The sequence below is a fragment of the Argopecten irradians genome, chromosome 13 (genome assembly GCF_041381155.1).
Source record: "Argopecten irradians isolate NY chromosome 13, Ai_NY, whole genome shotgun sequence".
NCBI lineage: Eukaryota > Metazoa > Mollusca > Bivalvia > Pectinida > Pectinidae > Argopecten > Argopecten irradians.
In genome coordinates, this window is record NC_091146.1 from 8,873,586 (window position 1) to 8,894,734 (window position 21,149).

A 21,149-nucleotide genomic window follows, 5' to 3' on the forward strand; every position below is an offset into this window, starting at 1 on the left:
GTTATGGAGTTAAAGGGGCTATATAGAAAAATAGCGGAAATATAGCTCCTCAATTAGGTCAATTTGTTCCATTTTCTTATTTCTTTACGTAATTTCTGAGCTCGTGGCGGCTTTATCATTTATTGTAAGGTGTTGATTTTTTTGTAAATGTTGACATTGGCATAATCTCTGTACAGAGTTTTAATTTCAAAGTAATGAATTTGAAAATGGTGGAAATATAGCCCTCTGAATATGGCATTTCGTTCACTTTTTAACGTAAATTTTACCGTAATTTATGTATTTCAAAGAGAGGTGTTTTGAATTGGATGTTAAAGAGCATGATCTCAGACACAGAATATGACTATTTTCAAGGTCATGTGATTCATAATGAAAACAGAAAACATCTTTAATTATGAAATTTTTAATTAGCCAGCCAATCAGCGGCCGGGTTAAAATTATATCCTTGGCTCAATTTTGTATACACAGGGGCCGTTTCGAAGGTCTTTTTTTCATTTAGTTTTGAATACTTTTCGAGATGTTTTAAGTTCTACATGTACACGTATATATGAACAATGTACACATGTTTGCGTAAATACACGTACATGTGTAGCTACACCGCATACATTGGAGGCCGTCCTTACGTGACCCTAGCTGTTAATAGGACGTACATTTGAACAAACAAACAACAAAACTAGATTTAATCGCGATCAAAACACGGGATTTCAATGCAGCAAAATTATCATGTTATCGATCAGACAATCACTTTAATACGTTTTCTGTTCGCATCTATTCGAAATATCTGTACAGACTTGTGATCCCCTAGATGAGCATTCATAAAAGTATATTTACATTCTGAGTGGTTCGTCTCTTTATGAATCAACCAACTGACGAAAACAAACATTTGCCTATGAAAACACTATGAATACACTATGAATACAACGATTCTCGTGCATCGATCAGCTGATTTCAAACAATGCGCCAGTTTTATATAAATAAAAAAAATAGTCCCCTACAGTATTTTATTACAAAATATCTTATGTGTTGTTTCTTGATATAGAATCAACTAAGGTTTACTGTAATAAGTCAATCAAATCTTATTTTAACTACATTTCTTGTTTATCGTTTGTCATTTGCAAACCAAGGTCGACCGGAAGGCTAACGCGCTCCACGGGATTTGTAGATAGCTTAGAACTGCTATTCATAGCCGATATGAAAATTAGAAAAAATACATCCAATCCCTTTATACATTGTATATACATGCGTCCATTCGAACTTTTTTATTCAAGACTCCAATAATATACAAAACAAATTCAAATTCCGGAACTCCGGTAAATTCGTATAAACTAAAGTTAGAACCAATATGCGGAAAGTAGTAAACGTAAATTATCTCCCCTTTGACCATACACTCTGTATCCCAGTAAATATTATAAAAAGTGTACATGTACACCACAGACTGAACGAACGGTCGAAAGAACGAACAAACGGACGCCCGAAAGAAAAAAAAAGAAATAATAAATGCCGAACGAAAAGAGCAAACGAACAAAAAATAAAAAAAAAAACGAACGAAAAAAAAAATTTATATACGCAATGTATCTAGTAGTCCGCTATGTATCTAGTTGTATACGGGTTTCAACGTGCCCTTCCTTCCACTGTCTATACACACGTCCTTACAGACAGAACACACTGCTTCCAGATATGATTGTATTAACTCAGACAGACAGACAGACAAACAAACAAATACACGAACAAATGACAGACGGACAAACAAATACACGAACAAATGACAGACGGACAGGTGGGTGGAAACGCACGATATGATGATCACAATTTGCACACATTGACGAACAAACAGCGCTGAAAAAAGTTGAAAGTTAAAGAACGGATAACGATGAAATCAATATGCACATAAATAACACATAAATGAAATGGCATATTTTTGTTTTGCCTGCTGTATAAAGTACATTAAAGTCTTAAGTAGTCGAACTTCGGCGTAGTATATGCCATCTGGACTTATAAACTGTAGACAATGACCGACAAACTTTCTGTCGATTTAGCTACCTACTGGGTCTAGACAGTGACCATACTTGTGGTTTAGATGATGTTGTCACTTAAATTTTTTTAGTTTAAAAAGATTGTTCAAATTACATTTTAATTAACCTGATGCAATAAAATCAACTAAATGGATCACTACCTGCCGTGTCTCTTGACTTTCAAACTGTATTATTAGTCTGTTTACAAAATACACTGTGTAGAGAAACATATTTACAACATTCAACAAATGCAAGATAGATGGAGGACAAATTATATAACTTTTTTTTGGAACATACATGTGCATTGAACGGATCACTGCCTAAGATGGGATATTAAAATATACTATATATATAAATGAAATCTCAACATTTTGTGTGGTTTATGTGAAATGAAGCCGCCACTTTTGTATAAACAAGTTATGTATATTTTATATGTGGTTATTAACACGAAACAATGCGCGTCTCAGTGGCGGCCGCCAGATCTAACAGCATTCAGTGGCGTATGAAGAAGAAACGTAATGGTGGGGAGCAAATTTCCTTGTACACATCTATAGACAGCAACAGGAAATTAATGAATACGGGGATACGGGGGGGGGGGGCAATTTTTGAAAGCCCCCCGCTTCCTACGCCTCTGGCATTCAAACAACAATGTATATGTGTTAATATTATGAAAACGTGAAAGCACTTCTTTAATCAAAATCTTTGTCCTTATGCAGTCTCGTAAATACATTCTATACCTTTGGTTTCAGTAACTAGTAAGTAACTTAAATCATGGTCAAAAGGACGCAATTCGAGATGATCTCGTCGACCGGTCGCGATCGTTATTTAACTTGATGATTTCATGAGCCAATATTTCTGCCATTTTGTATGATATGACATTGAAACTCAAAATTGTTATAGACATCGTTCCATAGTATATGCCTACATGAATGTGCGACAAATGGCCATTAAACACCAAATTGTAAATTCGCTGAGATCCCGTGAAAATCATTCAAAGGCACGGACAAACATGTGTGAAGCTCTATATGCAGCCGTAACAAGACATATTTATGTAGTATATTAGTTCTTGTCTTTACGCTTTATGTATGTTAAGATGAGAGCTTTTGTGAAAAATGTGTAAAATGACCGACAAACTTGTCGATTTAGCTACCTACTGGGTCTAGACAGTGCCCATAATTGTGGCTTAGTTGATGTTGTCTATTAAAGGTTTCTAAGTTTAAAAATATTATTTAAATTGCACTTTAATGGAACTGATGCAATAAAATCATCTGAATGGATCACTACCTGTCGTGTCTCTGGGCTTTCAAACTTTCAACTTTATTACTAGTCTCTTTACAAAATACATTGTGTAGAGAAACATATTTACAACATTCAACAAACGCAACATAGATGAAAGACAAATTATATAACTTTATGTTTCTGAAACATACATGTGCATTGAACGGATCACTGCCTAAGATGGCATATTGAAATATACTTTATCTTTAGATTCAATCTCAATATTTTGTGTGATTCATGTATATGTATATGTTATGTTTGTTTTATATGTGATCATTTAACGCGTTACACTGCGCGTCCAAGTGGCGGCCAGATCTAACAGCATTCATAGAACGATGTATATGTTAATATTATGAAAACGTGAAAGCACATCTGTATTCAATTTTTTGTCCTTTTGCAGTCTCGTAAATGCATTCTACTATAGTATATATGTGGTTTCATGAACTAGTAAGTGAGTTAAATCATGGTCAAAAGGACACAATTCGAGATGATCTCGCCGACCGGTCGCAATCGTATATAACTTTGATGATCAAATTGCCAATTTCATGAGCCAATATCTCTGCTATTTTGTATTATATGACCTTCAAACTCAAAACTGTTATAGACATCGTTCCATAGTATATACCTACATGAATGTGCGAAAAATGGTAATTAAACTTCGGTGGGATCCCGTGAAAATCATTCAAAGGCATGTACAAACATGTATGAAGCTTTATAGGCTTCCACACCCGTGATAACACAGCATTTATGCACCATATTAGTTCTTGTCTTTATGATTTATGTATGTGTTTAGATGAGGGCTTATATGAAAAAGGTGTGAATTGAAATGACCGACAAAATTGTCGATTTAGCTACCTACTGGGTCTAGACAGTACCCATACTTATGGTTTAGTTGATGTTGTCACTTAAAGATTTTTACATTGAAAAAGATTGTTTAAATTGTATTTTAATAGAACTGGTGAAAATAAAATCAATTGAATGGATCACTACCTGTCGTGTCTCTGGACTTTCAAACTTCAAACTGTATTACTAGTCTCTTTACAAAATACACCGTGTAGAGAAACATATTAATTAACAACATTCAACAAAATTAATGCAACATAGATGGAAGCAAATTATATATCTTTTTGTGATGGGATATTGTGAAATATACATGTGCATTGAACGGATCACTGCCAAAGATGGGATATTAAGATATACTTTATCTATAAATGAAATCTCATTATTTTGTGCGATTTGTATGTAAATTTGTTTAATTTTTGTTTATAAACAATACATATACCTATATTCATATATCTGTAACAAGCTTTCTGCTCTTGTGATTTATATTTTATACTGAATTTACCTTATGTTGTAATCAGGGCATCAATTACAGACACATAGGGAAGAGGAGGGGGGGGGGTGTCAGGGAATAGAGTTGGATGAGGGAGTCAGACAAGGCCTTTGTTTATTTATGGGAGTTTGGCAGGTCATTTCAATTGAGGTCAAGCAGTCAGGACTATTGTCATTATTTTGTTCTGAATATCTAAGGGAGGGTGTTTATGCATAGGGATGTTATTCAGCCTTGGGCTGTGATTAATTGCTTTAGGGTCTGGATAAGGAAGGGCAGTGATGTCAGAAAGGGAGTGGGGTCTTACACGTGGTGTGGGTGTGTGTACATAATTTAGGGTATTATAGTTTAGGGGATCTAGCCTTTAACCAATCAGTAGAGGACACTTGTTTCGACAGCGTCCTAGTTAGTCTTGGGCTGATTAGTCACATGACTAAGACAGTCAATTATATTTGGGCAAATCTTATGTGACAGGAATATTAGGTACTAGATAGCTGGGCTCTGGTCAATTTCATAATTCTTGGAACAGAGTCATTTGCTTGTTATTGTCCCAGATACTCCTAAAGTTTATGTTGTTTTGTTAATTACATAACTTTAATTATATTTTATTGTAATATGCTTTCTAAAGATATTTATCAACATATGTTAATATGTTTTGGAGTTACTCAACACAACATACACGCAACACACCGCATACATGGGAGGCCGTCCTTACATGACCATAGCTGTTAATAGGACGTTAATTAATCAAACAAACAAACAAAATACTCAACAAATTACAAACAACTGGTTGCAAACAACAATTTTTACCCCCGATTCAGATAATTGATAGATCAATTAAAATAATTTTCTGAAATGAATAGGTACGCAGAGGATTTAAACTTGATACCGGTTGAGGTTGTACCCCTGGTAAATAAGGTTGTCCCTGAAATAAAAGTTATACCTATATATAAGATCTATCAATTAAACCAGAGGATTTAACTTGATACCGGCTGAGGTGCTATCCCTGGTAAATAAAGTTGTCCGTGGTAGAAAAAAATTCTTAACCTGATACCGGTGGGGACGCCCCCGGTAAATAAGGTCCCCGGTAGGAAAATTGACTTCAAACCAGATGGGTCCGCCCCTGGTAAATAAGGTCACCCCTAAATGCATGGTAGAAGTCTACCTGCAATATTTCTAAAGCATAACCTGATACCAGATGGGTCATTCCTGGTAAAATTAAGGGTAGAAGTCTACCTATATAACAAGTATATTTGTAGTCATACGAGTAACTCCCAAGAAGCCACATGTTAGGTTATTTAGTCATAGTTTAGATTGTAGGGGTTTATTTGTAAATTTCATAGTAGGATTTAATTGCTTTTGAATTAGATAGATGTATCAGTAATAAAACAATTGGAATATAATCTTGCCTCATTGTATTGTGTGTAAAGTGAAATAGAGTCACCGCTTTTGTATAAACAAGTTCTGTATATTTTACAGTATATTTAGTGATTAACACGTAACACTGTGCGCCTCAGTGGCGGCCTAATCTAACAGTATCCAAAGAACGATTATATATCAATATTTTCAAAACGTGAAAACACATCTTTATTCAAATTTTTTTTCCTTATGCGGTCTTGTAAATGCATTCTATACCTTTAGTTTCATGGCCAAAACGACGCAATTCGAGTTGTCTTCGTGACCGGGCGCGATCGTGTATTTAACTTTGATAACAGTATTTTGATGGCAATATTTCTGCCATTTTGTATGATATGACCTTGAAACTCAAAACTGTTTTAGACAACGTTCCATAGTATATACCTACATGATTACTTTGATAACAGTATTTTGATGGCAATATTTCTGCCATTTTGTATGATATGAACTTGAAACTCAAAACTGTTATAGACATCGTTCCATAGTATATACCTACATGAATGTGCGACAATTGGCCATTAAACACCACATTGTAAATTCGCTGAGATCCCGTGAAAATCATTCAAAGGCACGGACAAACATGTATGAAGCTTTATATGCAGCCGTAACAAGACATATTTATGTAGTATATTAGTTCTTGTCTTTACGCTTTATGTATGTTAAGATGAAAGCTTTTGTGAAAAATGTGTAAAATGACCGACAAACTTGTCGATTTAGCTACCTACTGGGTCTAGACAGTGCCCATAATTGTGGTTTAGTTGATGTTGTCTGTTAAAGGTTTCTAAGTTTTGAATTGATCACTACCTGTCGTGTCTCCGGACTTTCAAACTTCAAACTTTATTATTAGTCAATTTTCAAAAAAAAACTGTGTACAGAAACATATTTACAACATTCAACAAATGCAACATAGATAGAGGACAAATTACAATGTACATGTATATAACTTTTTGTGAATCATACATGTGCATTGAACGGATCACTGCCTAAGATGGGGTAATAAGATATACTATATCTTTAAATGAAACCTCAACATTTTGTGTGATTTATGTGAAATGAAGCCGCCACTTTTGTACAAACAAGTTCTGAATATATTTTATATGTGGTTATTAACACGTAACACTGCGCGTCTCAGTAGCGGCTAGATCTAACAGCATTCAAACAACGATGTACATGTATATGTTAATATCATGAAAATTTTTGTCCTTATGCAATTCTATACCTTTGGTTTCAGTAACTAGTAAGTAAGTTAAATGATGGTCAAAAAGACGCAACTCGAGATGATCTTGGCAATTGAATTGTCAATTTCATGAGCCAATATCTCGGCCACTTTGTATGATATGACATTGAAACAAAAATGTTCTAAACATCGTTCCATAGTATATACCTACATGTATGTGCAAAAAATGACCATCATACACCAAATTGTAAATGCGCTGAGATCCCGTGAAAATCATGAAGCTTTATAGGCATTCGTTACAACACAGCATTTATGCACCATTAGTTCTTGTCTTTATGCTTTATGTATGTTTAGATGAGAGTATACGTGAAAAGGTCACTTTATAATTACTGATACCATTGTAAAAATGTTAAATAAAATAGCTGACCGCAACTTAGCTTCATGGTCGGACCGTGTGTATTTATTCTTCTACTTGTAGGCAGTAAATATACCGCAAAAATAAATTTTGAACACTTATTTGACTTTGTAAAATTAAACTCTTGGCATTGTAAATATTGCAATTCTCAAAATGTTGGTAACTATTGGTGGTGAAAAACATATTAAAAGCTCTTCTTGTTTCATGAGTATGAAACTTACGACACATATAACTTGAACTATGTTGTGCTCTTGGGGCAAGATTTGACCATTGTGACCTTGAATTCATGTCAACGTAATTCGATTGTAAGCGTATACATTTATACAGCTCAGCTGATGTTTCAAAGGAATTGTGTTAATGTAAAATGATATTTCAGCATATAATTCAACATTTTACTACCGTGACCTTCAAGAGTGATTTACGTCATACAATAAAAACTTATTTTGACATGCGGCAATCGGTCTTTGATGTAAAGATGTTCTACAACAATTGTACTGATGTAGCATATGTGACTTGTATGAACTTGACTATAATTTTAATTTTAATCTTAATTCATGCAGGCACACATGTATGCCATAGGTGTTTGAAATATGAAATCTGTATAATCGAGTTTGATGACGTAACATAGTCACAAAGTTTTGGCGTAAAACTGTTGAAGATATCTGTCCATGCTATGTCTATGCAAAATTCAAGCATTCAAGCATGTATGTTAAGTATTAAAGGCGCTGAAATCTTGTGCATTTTTGGCGGGAAAATGGCAAAATCGCAGTTTTCCAAGGTCTATATCTCCGCCATTTTGGTTCCGATGAACTTGAAACTTTTCATTATATATTTCTGAGAGCATGCCCTTTCAAATCTATCTTTCAAAACTATTATGTGGCAATTTTCGCTTTTGGCATTTGTTTGACCCCGTAGGGAGCTCTTGACCTTGACATAATCTCTGATAACATGTGATGAACAAAAATCGCGCTTTGTCACGATCTACCTTAATGCCAAAACGGGGACAACATACAGCGTACGGTTATGAAGTAAGGAACGTTTAAAATTTGGTCGAAAAAAAGTAGTTTTTTACGTCTGTGGCCATGACCTTGAACATTTTTTTTGTGAAAAATCGAACGTACGTTTCAAGATCGAATGTACCTACATAATGTGTCATAAGTTGAGCGTCGTACTGTGTGTCGTTCGTGAGACATCCTGCTAACAAGATTTGTGGAAATAAGAAAAAAAAGGAATAATAACTCGATTTGATCTCGATCAAAACACTGGATTTCCACCTATGTAATGATATAAGTAATGTTAGCGAACAGACGATTGCTTTAGAACATAAAAATCATGACACTATGTCAATGTCTACATTTACAAAAAATCAACACCCTTCACTAAATGATAAAGGCCCTACGAGCTCACTAAGTACGGAAAAAAATAAGGAAATGGGACAAATTGCCATATTTGGAGAGCTATATTTCCGCCATTTTGCTATATAGCCCCTTTAAAATCCATACATTTTGAAGACAAAAGTTCATACAACATAGGTATGAAAAATCAACACTGTACATACAGGTTTAAAGGCGCTGAAACGCCTGCCGCAAAGACCAATATAAACTAAATTCCGATTTTTGATGTCCTTGATCTCCGCCATTTTGAATGATATGACCTTGAAATTGGTCATTTTATGTGTATGAGAGCATGCTCTCTCACATCCAATTCAAAACATTTCTCCTGGAAATTTCATAAATTACGGTAAAATTTAGGTTAAAAAAATGAACGAAACGCCATATTTGCAAGGCTATATTTCCGTCATTTTTAAAGCTTTGTCTTTGAAATTGAAACCCTTTACAGAATATATGCGAAGGTCTTCTTTTACAAAAAGTCAAAAATAAAAAAAAATATAAATTTCGATTTTTGATGTCCAATATCTCCGCCATTTTGAATAATATGGCCTTGAAATTGGTCATTTTATGTGCTTAAGAGCATGCTCTTTCATGTGCGCTCTTCAAAACATTTCTATGGTAAAGTTCATTTTTGACCTTTGTTTGACCTCATTTGACCCTCTAGCGAACTCTTGACCTAGACATAATCTCTGATAACATGTAGTAAGAAAAAAACGTTCAACATCGCAATCAACCTAAATAATGAAACGCACAACCTGAACAGCGTACGGTTATGAAGTTATGAACGTTTAAAGTTTGTTCGAAAAAAAGTAGTTTTTTACGTCTGTGACCTTGACCTTGAACATTTTTGTAAAAAATCGAACGTACATTTCAAGATTCATAACGTGTCCGAAGTTTAGCGTCGTACCTTATTCCGTTCGTGAGATATCCTGCTAACAAGATTTGTGGAAATAAGAAAAAAAAAAGAATAACTAGATTTGATCGCGATCAAAACACGGGATTTCCACCTATGTAATGATATAAGTAATGTTAGCGAACAGACGATTGCTTGAACGAACGGACGATCTCACTCAATATTAATCAGAAAGCGTTTCTTACGAAAGTAGTCTGGTCCAACTGAAAAACAGATTTAATTAATTCGACTTAAAGATCGTCTGTTCACTAGCATTACTTATATCATTACATAGGTGGAAATCCCGTGTTTTGATCGCGATCAAATCTATAGTTATTATTATTATTCTTCTACACTTTTTTTTTGTGTCCAAAAGATCTTTAAAATGGTAAGAGGTATGCCAATGGCCTTATTGTTATATTGTATGGCATGAGTTGAAGGGGTGACCGCAACATTTTTAAGTAGGTCAAAAAACCAAGATGGCCGCCATGACGTCATACCTAAAAAGTTTAAAACAGCCATAACTAAAAAACCGTTTAAGATACAGCAAATATTTTTGATGTTTTATGTAGATCGTATAAAAGACTAACTTTTATTCAATTACAGCAATTAGGTCAAAGGTCAAACAAAAAAGTTCGCTATGAGGTCAAAGTTCACGAATTTTTATTTTTTTGATTTTGCGAAATTTCTTTTTATATATCGATGCAGAATGTCATTCTGATGAATTTGGTGTCTTTTATTTTTCGGTAGCACTTCCGGTTAATGCTGTATGCCATTTTGAACAATCCTTTGATCTTTGCTAAATTCCCGCCAAAATGTTTAACATTATATATTGTCGAACTGAATGACTAATATAGTCTGCAATTGCTATAGAAAAGACCCCTCTAATGTTCTCTAACGTTAGATATGATTTTCATCTTCATCAAAAAAACAAAATGGCCGCTATGACGTCATATCTTAAAATTTAAAAATGCTTATAACTCACTAACAGTTCTTTTCACAGATTTCATCCAGTAATATTTTTTGCAGATAATCTTAAGCGTAAACTTTTTCTCCCTACATGTTATTACAAAAAATGGCAACTTCCGGTTTTCGGTAAGGGTCAAATGTTAAAGGTGCTGTTTTTAACAATAAACTTGAAAACTTTTCTCCTGAAGTTCTATAAGGTCTAGGATCTTCATATTTCATATATAAGATGTCCAGGGGATGGGCTATAAAGTCAGATACTAGGAATGACCTTGACCCATATTCAAGGTCACATGAGTCATATATGTTCAAATCTTTAAATGACTCAACAATAACCTAAATGATAAGAGTCTTCATACGTTAAAGGTCACAGGGGTCCAGAGTTTAAATATACATACCGGGGTATATATACTTAACAACACCGCAAGTCAGATGACGTTAAGGCAAATATAGGCATTCGATCTCGTTATCATTTGCTCGAACGAATTTGGAAATATTGGATTAAGATGAGAGTTCTCTTCGGCTGATCAAACTTCATGCAGATCTTCACTAAAACACTTTTATTCAGGGCTGAAAGTCAAGGTCATTTATTGGTTACAACTTCAAAACCCATGCATTACCTACTTCTTAACTTACCTGGCAATGACGGTATTGTAAACTAAATATAGTGAAAAGCCCGCCAAATTGTCTATGACAATTTCTAGTCTTTAATTGTTTATGTATTAAAAAAACATGACCCAGAAATGGGGTATCTTACATGCATAATGTTATGAAATCTAGACATGACGGGATGGGACAGAAATGTACGTACTACACATGACTTAGCCTACATATTTCTGGCGCAACTGGCAAAGTTTGAACTGAAACACTATATATAGCATGCGGGCATCCCCCACTGAATCAGAGGGATATAGTATCAGTATTGCCCATGTCTGTCCCATCCTGTCATGTCTAGATTTCATAAAATGCATGTGTCTTATTCTGTTTCAATACCATATGGGAGGTTTTCAATATTAAGACATTTTAAGTTTTTAGCTCTCCTTGCCCGGATGGCCAGTGAGCTTATGTCATGGCACGTCGTCCGTCAACTTTTCATTAAAATCCCTACTAATCATAAATGGCTGAGATCTAATGGATTTTGACCAAAAGTCTGAAGCATCCTTTCGTGAAGTGGAACTTGTTTTGTATCAACGGTAGGTCTGGTCCCCAGGGACCTGAGTTGCGGAGCCCAAAAATGGCAAGTGTAGTAAAGTCTTCAAATTCTGTAAGAATAAATATATTAACTTCAAACCAAAAGCCGTGGTAGCAAAGAGAATGTACATTTTGGTCTGGCAGTATTTAATTATCTTACGTCTCCGTTATGTTAAAGAGGAGTTTACTCTTAGCCATCCGTAATCACTTTTCGTAATGATCAAGGGGCGGTATCTCTTAGCCATCCGTAATCACTTTTCGTAAAGATCAAGGGGCGGTATCTCTTACGTTTTCTTAATGATAAAGGGGAGTTTACTCTTATGTCTCCGTAATGATAAAGGGAGCTTTCTCTTACCTAACCGTAATGCTAAAGGGGAAGTAACTTTTATCCTTAGTGTGTACCTCTATGGTTTTGTAATTATCAAGTTAAATCCATCCGTATGGAAAACAGTTGTAACAGGTTGTATGTCATGCGAGTAGGTCATCGTGAACATCTCATACGAATGTGACACTTTCTGATTGTTAATATCATTACTACGAACATCGAACATATCTGTGTGATAAAATGTTTTGTTATGACAACATACCTCATTATACAATGATGATACAACGTTTGTGTTGGCGCATGCGCAGCCTCCATTACTCACACAGTTAGACGACCAACGCTTCATTCGGAGACAGGAGACGATACTGACTTATCATACATTGCTGGTAAGATATTGTCTGCAGAATTTTACAACTGACGAATCTCTCTGCTACCTATGATATTACAGCTTATTGTTTAACGATAAAATATAACCCTATCATCCACTGCTAATTTGGTAAACAAAACAACAGAAACTCTTTCCCATGAGGGTATCTGAACTATCCCGTTAGAGGGACTCACATCTATTTCATCTCGCGATTTTCAATAAGGTGGTATTTTACATCGATACTTGTCATAGCTTCATTCCTTTTGATGACGATTTGACAAGTTAATTTATCCTGTTAAAATAAAATTTATGCATTGACATATTTCAACAAATTAAAATTATACTTAAAAAACTTTGGCATTTCTCCAAACACTGTCATATTAATCAAACATTGTTTAAAAATGATAAAAACGGTTATTATTATTATTATCATTTACAATCTTTATAAACTAGTAAACGCTATCTTAGCATTATCTGTGTCCGTAATGTTAGATAATGCATGACTTCGGATTGTCCAGCGTGAATTGGTTTAAAAATCATATACTTCTAGTGTAATGTGTTAGCGGATAATCTCTCCACGACATGAAACTCTAAGACTTGGTGTTTCGAGATAGTCATACGTGTTAGTACCAGAGACGTTATACTTTCGTACATTGTAGGTACGTAATTGAATTACTACGGGTTATTTACTGTAATGATGTTACGAGCAAAAATAATTATCTTCCTTATACATCAAAATTAACCGATGAGCTATTTCTATATTTGGTGTACTACATTTAATCACTATCATTTTACTATCTGCTGTTTATTAACAAAGCTTATAATTAAATATTCTTTTGCTGTTGTCTTTAATTTGTTCACACCTGTTTAATTTTCTTTAACATCTGTCACATGTGTGTTTGTATGTTTTATATTAGTTAAGTTTATATTAATAATAAAAATACCGATTCTATAAGAGTAGGACCAACATCTTTGAAGAGATCGGCCGAAGATACTAGATACAGATACGTGTAACGCGCCACGGTAAGAGTTATTAAGAGTATCATCAACATTTTGATGTTAGAGCAGCTATATATCTTTGTCATGGGTATGTTATCCCTTCATTCTTAAGGGTAGGTCAGTGAAATCTGTATTCTCGGAGAGTATGTGCGGTAGCCTTATAATCGGCATCGAGTGTAGATATTGAAGTTTGGGCCATGACGTCACCAATATGGCCGACATACAGCCATCTTTGACTTTGATAGTTGCAGGTTGTTACCGTTATTTGTCAAAACGTGCGGAACGTTTTTGTCTCCATATGGGCTCTAATATGCACATTGTATTCTGTCTGGGACCTGCCCGTCATCACGATGGCCAACCGGAAGCCACATTGGATTTTTATAGTTGAAGGTTGTTCCTCGTAAAATACTGACGGGATCTTTTTGCAAAGTCTTATGTTGAATCCTGTATTGTATGTTGCTTTTTGGTACCGACGCTCAACACGTTATTCGTTAGGTTCCATGTTTGGATTTGAATACATGTACACATGTAGTTAATGTGTGTTATCGCTGTTTCTTATCACTATTTCGTCACGGGTGAGAACCCAAAGCCTTCCTTACAGGGGCGAGCCTTCCTTACAGGGGCGAGCCTTCCTTACAGGGGCGGGCGTTCAACTGAGTTCTTAGAGGAACGAGGTGTTAAGGGAGATGTTAGCAAGAAGAAAGTACGTTAGGAAGAAGAGAACAAATAATATCCTAGAATGCTTACGCCCTACGTAACTTTTGACCAAACGTATAAACCCATCATCTTCAGGGATGTTAATGGAAAAGTAATGATGCCTCTTTCGTATGACAGATAGTATCTATCAGCTATAGAAATAATAATGCGTACTGAATCTATTATTTGTGATTATAAGTTTCCAACTCTTACTGTAAGGAAATTGACATCGTCATTTAATGTTGGTAGATATTCTGTCTTTATTATAAATCACCATCGTCTGTCTATCGCTTCAAACATGTGTTAAGTACATATATACCTTGTCATGATGGCGAACGTTACAGTTTATGGGCTTGTTACGTGTCATGGACATATCTGAAAATGCTAATAACCTCAAACTCCAGAATTATAAAAGACTTGTTTTATACTGTTTTTGGGTTTTGTTTTGGTTGTTTGGTATGTGTTGTTTCTGAAATTAGGATGGAGACAGCCTGTTAAGTTTCGTGTATCTTTATTCGATGTTCCAGCTGTTAGTGACAGTCAATACATACAATCATACATAATATTTCATGTTACTGATATACAATATAAATATATCAATCACGAATTAAACCACTTAATGGATTTAATTACAATACAATGAAAATACATGTAGAAAAGGACAGTGTCCATTATATATATGACTGACAATAATAAAACAAAATAATTATAAAAGGGGAAATTAACTAAGTAGAGCTGTACTGGCTTAGCAGTGAGGGGTCGATGCCAAAGGATTAATTACCAGCAACAAGGAGACAATTATTTAGGGACACAACCTAATTTTAAGATTTTGTTTATCGAATAGTTTACATGATTGAGTATTAATGATAAATAAATTGTTATTGAGTTGATAGTTAAATTCTGAACAATATGACAAGGTACAAATAAGTTTACATATGACAAAGAGTTATGTTAAAGTTATTTACATATACATGTACTAATAATGAGGTAGGGTTTCATAAAACATCAGAACAATTTAATTTTCACAAAGTATAGATAATGTATGTACACATTTACAAGTTACAGGATATGATATTTAAATGGTTAATTCAATTAGAGCATTGAAACATTTAGATTGTATGGTTTTAGTTATAGATATGATCAAGGTTGATTTTATTAACATTAGAACAAGCGCATTAAAGCAGTTAGAATGTATGGTTTATAGTTACACTTTCTTAGTTAAAGTATAGAACAGTAAAGAATGACTCTATCTTAACACTACAGATTAGTTAAATCTAAAAATATGAGATTTGGAACTTAATTATAGATAGAACAAAAATGAATATTTGTACATCGAAATTCAAGGTTAATTACCGCATTTGGTATTTCGAAAAGGGAAAATACAATTACACATGTACATTTAACGCAGCTTATGTTGAATAAACATGATAAAATAAATGAACACACTGTACATAATTAACAAGTTAATAGCAAAATATACAACAAGTTTGATATAGATTACATAGATTACAAAGAAATGTAGATAACGTTTTCGATATGATATAAAAATGAAATATTCTTACCTGAAATTAGGATGGAGACAGCCTGTTAAGTTTCGTGTATCTTTATTCGATGTTCCAGCTGTTAGTGAGCTTTGGGAACGGTTACACACAACTTATCCAGGTGTCACGTAATTTTGATTGGTCAAAACTGTTTCGGAGTTAATTAGCGCTATGTAACAAATGCAGCGATTGGTCATCGTATAGCGTGGGTTCTTAAGGACCTAAGGCATACAATATCCTTACTGACCAGGTGGTTATGTAAGTTTACCCGAGTCTAAAGTGATACCGACACGGACATTAATTCTTTAACAATAGATGACAGCCAGAGTAAAAAGCTTGTTCCGGGGTCTTGATTGACATTGAGTGAATAGATTTACTTGAGGGGCCGAACCGAACAAAAAACCGGAATGCTGAGTTTAGATAATTGTAGATATTGACAAGTATAATGTGATATCTAGCTGTCTTGAACAATAAAACACTTAAGGCGCTATACCACAAGGATTGTTAACAAAAATAGGGTTTTTGGTTAAGTTATATGGAGTTAAAAGATAACTATTTTCAGAAATAACTTTATGTATATGTATTTCAGTTAAAATAAAAATTGGTATGAAATATCAGTATGATACTTGTATAAATATTCCCTTGTAGGCTTACAGCCAGCAAATGATATTTTCGATATCGGAGTCGTAAAAGCTGTTGGCTTGTACATAATTATCATGGAAATATTTGAAAAATGCTAATAGCCTCAAACTCTAGAATTACATCAAATTTGTACAACTATTTCGTTGTAGGCTTACAATTAGCAAATAATATATTCGATATCGGAGTCGTGAAAGCTGTTGGATTGTACATTATCATCATCGACCGTCTGTATACCGGAATAAACTAGGTTAAGATGGAGAACATTCAATCCTTTTATAACGATTGCCACGTGACCAGATCAAGGGAGGACATGGCAACATACTACGATTCCTGGAGCTCAAAATATGACGAGGTATAATATAATCTGTGTAATTTTACTGTATTAGTTGTTTATAAACTTTTCTTGAATGTTTTGTCTACGCTTGTTCTCTATACAAACCGTTTGCATTAATGAACTAATAATTACACCAATATATAAACTACAAGCTGTAATATAATACAGCAATCATTATGGAAAATGATGAGCTTATGCGATATTGATTTTATATGCTAGTATCATCTGCCTAATTATGTCATCTTTTCGTGACAAGGACCTGTGCGCTGCCGGATATCGGGGACCGTCAATAGCTGCTGAGGCTCTTGCTGAGTTGTACCCTGACACACGAGATACTGTTTATATACTGGATGTCGCATCAGGGACTGGACTCGTTGGTGAACAGGTAATATAAATGCTTTAAAAGACATACAAAAGATATGGAAATTAGATTTACAATTGTACTAAAATCAAAATGAACACTAGTTTAGTTGTAAATGTGCCGTAATTTTCGCATATGGAACATTATGTTAAGCATTAATGATTCAAGGCGTACGTCTACTAAACAATAAGGAACCTTTCTTTTGTTTGATATTTCAGTTAGTGAAACAGGGATTTCTCATGATAGACGCTTTAGATCCTTCACAAGGGATGCTTGATAAGGCAAAGTCCAAGGGTGTCTACAAAGGAATGATATGTGCTTACTTCAATGAGAAAGAACTTGATATTAAAGCAGGTAAATTGGTTACATATGTAATATATTACTTTAGTGGTAAACAGGGGAACACATGGATATAAAATAAACACTGTATATCTGGAGAATATCTGTTCGAAACAAAAAATGTAGTTTTATGTATTGTTTTGGTTTGGTTTTAATGGCATTCAAATTGAGCATTGACGCTAAAATAAAACAATATAACAATATATTTCATTTCCTTTCAGAAGGGGTGTCAAACCTTTTTTCTAAGATAAACCTACACTACTCTGTCTTTATTTCAGATCTGTTCAGCATTAACTATTTATAATTTCAATTATTCACATCTGCCCAAAATAAAGAATTACATTATTAATTCAGTTTAATCTAGATAATGTGAGAAAACCTTCATATGATGGTAGATATGGCGTTATTCAAAGTCATTACTTTCATTTACACAATGTTGTCAGAATGACAATGCTAAAGAATTTTACTGATATTAGGTAACACATAATTTTACTTTCTATACGAGTTACCTTCCTTCCGAAAACTTTGGATAATAATTTACTATATGCGAATGAGCTGTGCCAATATCATGCAGCGCCATATTGATATAGACAGATTTACATAACAGGTTGGGATGGTGAGATGATGTCTAGTTGAAATACTAGTTGAAATACACCACTGTACAAAGAGTACTGGTACTATTTTCCCCAGTGAATACTTGTCTGGTTAACATGGAAATGTCACTTGAGAAGAGTTTATAAAATTGTTCGAGTTGCCTCCCTTCCGAAAGCGTTTGGTAAACGTTCGATAATACATTTACTATATGCAAATGGTGAGCACCACTACCATGCAACATATTGTGTTATATATAAGGACTAACGCGGCAGGTTGGGTGGGTGGATAGCATGTAGAAGTACAACTCAGTCGATTTCAATAAATCGCCCGACAAGAGAAAACAACATGGAATGGTCATAATGCTTCTTTGTCTCGTATTAAAATTGCTTTAAAAAACCGTTGAGTGAAGATCCCAATTTGTATCCTTTTTGTTAATGTGAACTTTATATAGCATTGGAATTAAGTGTCAGTATTTGACAAAGTGAAACGGAGGGAAGTAACTCTGGTAGATCAAAAGGCCGAAGTATTGAATATTATGGAATTGAACCGAGGCACTATAATATTACCACTTTCTAAGACAGTTTGGTCGTTGTATGTGTAATTGTAAAACAAAACCCATAATTTAAGGTAGATTTGAACAGAACCCGACGTGTCAAGTTGTGTTTCTGCAAAAAGGCATCCAGAGACTGCCATATTACACTATTGTATTTATCAGATTACATATGATCCCATCAGTACAATTGTGTAAAAAGCATTGATTTTAGTTCACAAACAAAAATAATAATGATAATAATGTTAAAAAAGAAACAAAAAAACAAAAAAAAATTAAAAAAAAAAGATTTCTCAAATATCAAAGCTGCCATTGCATTTCAAATTCAAATTCTAAAGCTAGCAACGAGTATTTCATTCAACATCTGCATTGTAACATATATTATTTTGTAGGATCTTACGATGCCATCACTATTGTCGGGGGTTGTAATGACACACATCTGACTTGTGGATGTCTGATGGAGGCTATACGACTGATTAAACCAGGTCAGTAAGATTGTGGTTTAACATTACATAATGACAAAATTATTACTCTTTATCAACGTAATATTTTGTATGTCATTAAGAATAGATCTGCGTGTCAAGGGTCGAACATAATGTAAAATATTTGGGGAAAATCAAGAAGAAAATATGTTATGTTTATTTCAATAAGAAAATCGGGGTATGTATAATGCCTTTAAAATTGACATAAAACTGAATTTCAAGAAAAAAATCTTCATATACGTCATTGCTACATAAGTAAAACGAGAAATATATGTGCTAGTTTAATATCATTAAGCTAACTATTAATCCATAATGTATGTGCACTCATCTGATTGAAATCATATCCTTATCATCACCCCATATTATCCCGTCTTTGCATATTTCAGAGTTACTTCCCTTGTGGGTAAATATCAATTGTGACGTTATCATTTTCGGAGCGAAATCCACGCCGTTTTCTCTAAAAAGTATGACGTTATGCTCGTAAACCCAACTCTTTACGGGTCAGTAAAAAATAATGTTATATAACGGCACGCAATCAACAGTATGTTGTGACAATTGTAGTTTCTGACAAAATATGTTTCAGGAGGTTTTTTCCTGATGTGCACGCGTCCTATGCTGCTGAAGAAAGTAGAGGACAGAGAACCGTTTGAGACATGGATGGAAAATATTGAGAAGGAAGGAAAGTGGAAATGCATCCGGAAGGAAATTGTACCTAGATACATAGACAAATATGACGGAGTTATCTTTGTTTATCAAACAATTTAATTTTGGTCGATTTGTTCATGCGAACATTGTTAGATAAAATAATATATATATCAAATGTGGAGGTTTAGATTGTTACTTAAATATATTTAGTTTATGTTTTAGCAATACTTATCTGTATTGTATAATTAGCTTATTACATTACCGTTTTCTATTTTTAACTCATAGTGAACTGGTATTTAATTTAACATTCTTTAATTAAAACACATGCACTGAGAACGAAGACAATATTGAGACTTATTCCTGTAACATCTGCATGTTTATTTAAAGATGGTCCACCGCCGACAGAGCATAAATGATATTCATTATTTGAACAATAATTGGTGTTTAATCGTGTACATATATGTCTAATTAACACAAAAAATATATTTAAAATAATTTATTTTGACTTTGGTGCTTGCGCAATCAGTACTTCATTCCATATAGGATATAGTGACACGGAATTTTTTCGGGATGCAATTAATTATTTTTCATATTTTTAAATTGAAGTAAAATTAGAGGCTCAAACTTTCCAATGGTGGTAATGGTGTAAAGTAAGTAACTTTTGTTACTGAAGAAAAATACTAAATCGTCTGCTCCTGTTTATAATAGTAAAAAAATACCATTTGTCAGCGGTGGAGCATCATTAAGTTTTAATTTTGAGTTTCATTTATGTTTCAAACTTCTATATTTTTGAAAGATTAAAACAAGCAGACGGTGAATCTAGCTAATGGACATTAATATGCAATACCTATTAAAATATGTTGTTGCTCTTTTCATGTTCTCATGGTTATTTTTCTTTGCTTTCTTATGAATCCGACTTTCTGATTGGCCAATTCTTTTTTCATACCTTTCTGAAGAACAAATTCGAGAATTCAGGTAAATTTGACGTTATCATGACTAGACATCAAATTGATAAAAACAATCCAGTGGATTTACTTATATTTAAGTGTATTTTATCATGTAGTTTGAAAAAGTAATTATAAGCATTGAGGTCAATAATTGTCTATAAAAGATAGTGTTTTTTTATATCCAGCATAAAATAATCATCGAAATGAAATATGAATGTATTCAAAACTAAAAAAGTAAGATTCTAGTTATATTTCGTGTAAA

The 21,149-nt window shown here is 33.9% G+C and overlaps 1 protein-coding gene across 1 annotated transcript; it reads left to right on the top strand.

Moving 5' to 3' along the window:
• The first annotated feature begins 16,814 nt into the window (after positions 1–16,814).
• LOC138305946 (methyltransferase-like protein 27) lies at positions 16,815–20,767 on the top strand. Its single transcript, XM_069246252.1, has 5 exons — positions 16,815–16,987; positions 17,226–17,354; positions 17,549–17,684; positions 19,206–19,298; positions 19,879–20,767. The coding sequence occupies exons 1-5, from the start codon at positions 16,889–16,891 to the stop codon at positions 20,058–20,060; spliced, it is 639 nt and encodes a 212-aa protein (XP_069102353.1). The 5' UTR covers positions 16,815–16,888; the 3' UTR covers positions 20,061–20,767.
• The last annotated feature ends 382 nt before the right edge of the window (positions 20,768–21,149 follow it).

Bases quoted from the DNA above. Each gene is read 5' to 3' on its own strand.
- LOC138305946 (XM_069246252.1), top strand. From the start codon at position 16,889: ATGGAGAACATTCAATCCTTTTATAACGATTGCCACGTGACCAGATCA. The intron at 16,988-17,225 runs GTATAATATAAT...TTTCGTGACAAG, and splicing joins GGAGCTCAAAATATGACGAG to GACCTGTGCGCTGCCGGATA. The intron at 19,299-19,878 runs GTCAGTAAGATT...AATATGTTTCAG, and splicing joins TATACGACTGATTAAACCAG to GAGGTTTTTTCCTGATGTGC.